This window comes from Propithecus coquereli, unplaced genomic scaffold (assembly GCF_000956105.1).
Source record: "Propithecus coquereli isolate 6110/MARCELLA unplaced genomic scaffold, Pcoq_1.0 Scaffold44, whole genome shotgun sequence".
Classification (NCBI taxonomy): domain Eukaryota; kingdom Metazoa; phylum Chordata; class Mammalia; order Primates; family Indriidae; genus Propithecus; species Propithecus coquereli.
Window position 1 is genome coordinate 7,255,867 of NW_012150174.1, and position 6,560 is coordinate 7,262,426.

General features: G+C 46.7%; 1 protein-coding gene across 1 annotated transcript in view; it reads right to left on the bottom strand.

Annotated features, from left to right (window-relative positions):
• Positions 1-6,560, bottom strand: part of PARVA (parvin, alpha) — a 148,415-nt gene that overhangs the window by 42,599 nt on the left and 99,256 nt on the right. Inside the window, exon 4 of the mRNA XM_012654413.1 lies at positions 4,134-4,236. Within this exon, the coding sequence (XP_012509867.1) occupies positions 4,134-4,236 (103 nt within the window). The remainder of the gene's footprint in view (positions 1-4,133; positions 4,237-6,560) is intronic.

Consider the following 6,560-nt stretch of genomic DNA (forward strand, 5'->3'; position numbering starts at 1 on the left):
CTATTTTTAGTAGAGACGGGGTCTCGCTCTTGCTCAGGCTGGTTTCGAACTCCTGAGCTCAAACAATCCGCCCTCTTCGGCCTCCCAGAGAGCTAGGATTACAGGCGTGAGCCACCGCGCCCGGCCCAACGGGGCTAGGAAACTTTGCTCTGTGGTGTGAAAGGGGCCAGAGTGGGCAGCATCTGATGTTTCCCTAACAGTGACACTAACAGTGCAGAGAAAGAGCCACTGTCAGGAGGAACAGCCCACAGCAGAGGTGGCTGTACCTTCTGGTCTCCCTGGATGATGCTGACACTCCTTCCCAGAGCTCCTGGCCCACGTGCAGCTGCAGGCAGCCCCCCCCACACCGATGGCCCTCTCTGTCCTGAGGCTCTCTCCTCTGACTCCACAGGAAAACAACCTGGAGGTTTTTATTCCCTGCACAGGCAAACCTCAAGCACAGGGCAATACGAGCCATAGCACAAATGCCCTTGCCTCCCTGTCTTGGGAAGGTGATTTTGAGATGTGTTGTCTAAATGGTTTGATGGTTTCTCAGAGAGCCCAGCTACGGGCCCTGGTTGAAACAGAGCTCTGCTCTTATTAACATACTCAATCGGCATCTCTCTCTTCCCCTCTTAACTTTCCCCACTTGGTTGGTTGTACTTTCTAAAATCACCTCCCATAAGCTTCCTCTACCCAAGTCCTTGTCTCAGTATCTGCTTTTAGGAAAACCTAAACTAAGATCTGCTGCCAGGGCAGGTGGAAAGACTCAGAAAACAGGCAGCAATAGGGCAGCTGGGTTAGGCCGCTAAGAAAGAAGGACTAGGGAGAGGCTGTTCCAAGAGAACCTACCAGAAATGCCTGGGGACTCTGAGAAGGGCTATTTTCCTGCCAGCAGACCAGACACTGCTGTGAGCAAGAAGCATGTGGCCACACAGAGGTGAGCCAGGCATACTGCTGCCCCCCACAGAGCTCACGATCAGAGAACACCCAGCCAGTCCTTGTCAGCCGAGGCCACCTGGCATCTCAAGGGCGCCCACCTGTTCAGGTTCACACCACAACTATGAAACACACACAACCCTCTGCCAAGGACACTGCCTCAGCATCTTGCTCCCTTCTGCTTCTAGGTTCTGAGTCTTTGCTCTACAGTGTCGTCAGCATGGCTTCCTGGGTTCCATATCCTTACCTGATGTCTGCGAGGTGTGTGCTCTTTGCCTACTGGAGGCCCCTATGCCATTTCCATCACCTTCTAAGTGCCAATGTTTCATAGTTTACTAATGTCAAGCTCAACCTCCTCCAGCTCTCCTTGCCCAACCAACTCAGTATTCAGGAGGCTTGAGCCCTAGCAAAGTTGGAAGCTGAATTTCTGGAAATGACCATGCCTGATTCATCTTAGTACCACCAGGTGAGAGCGCTCTGCCTAGCTACATATGTGTGATTATTTATGCTGCAGAGAGCAAGTTAAAAATACTCACTAATATGCCCAAATCTTGATATCTAAATATCATTCTCTAATAAAAGAAATCAGGACTCCTTGGAAGAGTGGGTGATTCCAGGACTGGGGTAAGGAAAGTACAGGATGGTCCTGCATATCTTATGGTGTCAGAAGGTAAGGAAGTGCTGAGAAAGAAAATATGGAGCAGAAAAAAACAACTGTCCAGGAGCCAACCCAACAATGGCCAAAGCTAGAAGTAGATGAAGCAAAAATGCAAAGTACTGGGTTAAAACCCAGAGTATAAATAAATATCCTTATGTCCACAGTGATATAATTAAACAACTGAATAAATAAATGGGAATGACAACTCTTCCTTTTAGCAGAATTCCAATTAATAAATGCAGAAGGAATAAAGAGACAATCACTATTGGACACTACCACAACAATTGTGCAGACGTGTTCCACCAGTGGATGCTAAAACTGGTGGGAGAAGTTTAAGGAGAAACAGGGTATTTGCATGGTCTCAAAGTAGCTCCCCCCAAATAAATTAATTACAAAGAGAGAAAAACAGTAACTTTACAGCGAAGAAATCTGGTAGATGCTACCTTAACCATGTCATTGAGGTTAACGTGATCAGAGATAAGAAAAATGGTCCAGGGGAACTCAAAGTCAGAGGGGTCACTCAAAACTCTGCCTCCAGACTGATCCCTCCCAGGAGCTCCTGATACATATTTTTACTGCAAACTGGTTCTGCCCACCTGGGTGTCCTGCCTACAGGTTTTGAATGTGTATGTCCAGCCTTAGACCTTTAAGTTTAGGCTCTAAACTTAAGTTTACAAAAGAAGCATCACCTCTGTAGTGAATCACCTTTTCAGCATGAAGGTTGAGACTGGAAATAATCTAATTTGATCGTATGTGATGCCTGACTTGGCGTCACATACAATATGACACTGGGCTGTTTTGTAACCGTTCCCAGAGGCAAGATTACTCCATGACCATGTTCCATTACCCCATGGCCACATTCCACCTTTGCTTTGAAAGATTAGAATAGACCATTTCAACAGTTTCAGGTCCTAACTAGAAATCTGCTGGAGAAGTTAAATGCCGTAGTCACTTGGGGGATGTTCAGTGAGGCTCCCGGCTTATCCACACGTACGTGTGCCAAACCTTTTTCATTTTCTCTCTGTATTCAGTTGGAGTTTACAAACCTTCAAATATCAACACTCATTAATATTGATGTCTCAGTACCAAATCAGTTTAGCTTCCTAGAAATTACTAGAATTTATATTAGCCATTCATTAAGTGCTAGGCAACATGTGCTGGTGAAACCTGGGAAAATCCATAAGACGTGGTTCTTGCCTTTGAGAAGCCCATGTACATTTATGTAAATGGCTACAAGCAACATGGAAAGTCTTATGTGGCATGTATATATACATATACGCGTGTGCGTAAATATATATATTCCCTCATATGTACAGAGAGGGGGAGAAACACAGAAGAGTATATGACTGAGAATAGCGTGGGCAAAGGTACAGGGGTGTTGATACGCATGGCCTGTGTAATAATGCAGCAATGATATATACACATAAAAACAGTAAAACCAACAACAATGATGACAGGCATGTACTGGGCATTTACTATGTGTCAGGCACTATTCTGAGCACTTTACACGTGTTACCACACTGCGTGAGCCACATGTGTGGGAGAGGCCGGAGGTGAGGCTGAAAAGACAGCTGGGGGTCGGATGACAAAATGTTCTGAATGCCGTGCCAAGGGGTGTGGACTCTGTCCGGCAGGAGAGAGCCACTGAGAGTTAGAAGGAAGTGCTGGCAAGACTGGACTTGTGATTTAGAATGGTTCCTCGGCTAGCTGGGTAGGGAATACGGTGGTGGTGAGTTTGGAAGGTTTTCAATGGTTCAGATAAGTGACAATGGCAGAGAGGATGGATTCAGAAGAGGTTTTTGAGCAAGAAGAAATGGGCCTAGGTGACCCCCCATATACATGGGGGCAGGTCGCAAGAAGGAGGGGAGGGGATTCTATTAACTCAGAGGGAAAGAAACAGCTTTAGAAAAGTGGATGAATTCAGTCTAAGATGCCCCCAGGTAAAGGTACCTAGCAGGCAGCTAAGAACTGGAGTCTTGAATGTGAGGGGGAGGTTTGGGTCAGAATCAAAATCAGGAACAGTGAGGTGAAACCCACTTCATTTAAGCCGAATTTGTCCTTTCAACACTAAGATTTTCTCTGAATTCTCCTTTCTCCTCCCTTTGGCCTTACATTTTCACAGGAACAGCTGTGAAGTGACCCAGGGAGGAACACACACACAGGTCCATAGATTACAAAAGTCTAAAAATGCATACTCGCACCCCCACATGTAAATACACCAACAAAGGCCACAAGTGCACAATTTTCTGGAGAGGACGAGGTGTGTTTTCCAGCTATACGGTGGGGTCTTTCCATTTACCCAACTGATGACCCTTGGCTGCTAGAAGGACAGGCCCATCAAATCATCAGGATTCTGTCTGCGATTCATTCATGTGAAACAACAGATTCTAAGAGGACATCTAAAGCCTTCACGGATCTGTTATCTCACAGTCTACACATTCATAGTCCCTTTCCAGGTAAGCTGCTGTGAACTGAGCGCAACCCTACAGCTAGGAGCAGGTGGTCCATCCAGCTACAGGTCAAAGACATCCACTGCAACACTCAATTCTCCTCCTACCGAAAAGCTTCTGCAGGACTTGTCCATCATATAAATCTTCAGCCAAGTCTTTCACGATGATTCTTTCTCCAACCAACACATCATTAATCCAGTCAATTAATACCTAGAGAGAGGTGCAAGGGTAAGAGTTATGGGATATTTTCTTATAGACCAGCATTCTTATCCCGAACAATTAAAATCTAAATGAACTTCAGATTTTAAAAGCAGCAGAACTATCCACATGACCCAGGGAGTATGAGCACCAGTGACCAATTTTCAGGTGTATGTCCTTCTAGTGCTGGTGGCACCAATGTCCCTGCTAATCTCTTCTGGCCCCTACCATTCATTACCATAATGCAAGTGACATTCACAGTGTGTGGCTGTGTGGCTTTGTGCCAGGCAAAGGGATGGGCTTTGGAGTTATACAAACTGGTTGAAACCTAGCTCTACCCACTAATCGGTTGTGTGCGTGTGCTCTTCTGTGACCTATGGACTTGTGTGTGTGGGGGGTGGGTGCACTCCCCTGTGATCTATCAATCTAAGGCAAGCTAATTATCTTTTCTGAGCCTCTGCTTCCCATCTCTAAAACTGAGCATGAAGGTAGCTCCTACGTTAGGTGGTGAAAAAGTATTAATATTACCCATGGCAAAGGCCAAATATTCAATGAAATGCAGATCTTATTAATAAAGCACTCTCATTATGACATCTGACAGGGTGGTTATTGTCACCCCCATGTTCTGGAGGGTTAATCAGCACGGAAGTAAACAGGTCCACCCAAGGTCACAGAGCTAACTAGTGGGGCAGACAGGAGCGGAACCCTCATCCAGCTTGCTCTAAAGCACACATTCTCCTCTCCAAGCCAAGACACCTCTCATGGGGTAGGTGCAGTCTCCTCTCTTGTTTCTCTCTTAGCAGTTGTCACCACCTGAAGCCTATGGTGCACCAGGCATTGAGCGGCAGCACTGCGTGTGATACCTTTCAGTTAATCCACACCCCTGAGACGCACGGATCATTACCTTCATTTTTCAGGTAAGAAAACTAAAACTTATATACGGTTGTTCCTCAGCATCCAGGGAGACAGGCTTCAGGACCCCCCATGGATACCAACATCTGTGGATGCTCAGGTCCCTTATGTAAAATGGTGTAGCATATGCACAGAACCTATGCGTATCCTTCATGTACTTAAAATCATTTCTAGATTACTTATAATACCTAATACAGTGTAAATACTTTTTATATTGTATTTTTGTTTTTATTACTTTTGTTGTATGGTTATTTTTTCTGAATATTTTTTGTCTGGTTGAATGCACAGATGTGGAACCCATGGATATGGAGGGCCAACTGTACTGCCTTTTAAATTTTTTCTTTTGTTTATTAAGATTATATACACAATCAAAAATCAAATCTATGATATATTAACCAGTTTTAAGTATACAGTGACAAGTTTTGGTCATTATACACAGTTGTATAATCCCCACCACAATCAAGATACAGATCAGTCCCCTCACCCTAAGATGCTGGCTTAGGTTCCTGTGCCCTCACTCCCCTCCCCTGACCACAGGCCTCAGGGAACCACTACAGTTTTGCCCTGGCTCTGTTTCCTATAAACGGAATCATACAGGACATAATCTTTTGTGTTTAACTTATTTGCCTTAGCATAAATACATTGCTTTTATACCATAGGCAGCGTTTCCATCCCGGGGTGGAGCTTGGGGGACTGTGGAGCTTGGGGGCTTTGCAGCATATCGTTCCACCGTCCCAAGGCAGGATGCTGGCATACCAGGCACTGCCTTGTATCTAATACGGTAAGACCCAGTCTCCATCCTGGAGAGGCTCCCCCGCAAGCTGGGAGAGGGCAGGGATGAGGAGAGCTTCCAGAAAGGCTTGTGTTTGTTTTTTGAGCTGGTGTCCTAATATGTCGCCCAGGCTGGAGTGCAGTGGCTTTTCACAGGTGCGATCACAGCTTACTGCAAGCCTTGAACTCCTGGGCTCAAGCAATCCTCCCGCCCTGGCCTTCAGAGTAGCTGGGACTACAGGTACATGCCACTGTGCCCAGCTCCTGAGGAGACTCTTGGAGTTGACCAGGAAGGGCAGGATTTCACAGTGGTCGGAGCAGCCTAGATGTGGAAGTGAGGAGGTGGCCTGCACTGCAGTGCCTTTGGACCGCACCGCGGGGCTCGGGCTCATGTGCAGCAGTTCACATCACCCATCTTCCACTTCCTCAAACTGGGCCTGAGTGCAGGTCTGCGTCTGGGAGATCAGTGCTGATGCCTGAACTGTTGGGAGCCTGCCCTGACCGTGTCTTCACCCTCGGAGGCCTCCTGGGCAAGTAGTGCCATGTCCATTCCAGCACGGTGAGTGCCAGACCCTTTCCCAGCACCCTCAGAGAGGTACAACGGCAGGCAGAGCCTCGACCTGCAGCTGTCCCACCTTCTTGCACAGCAACAT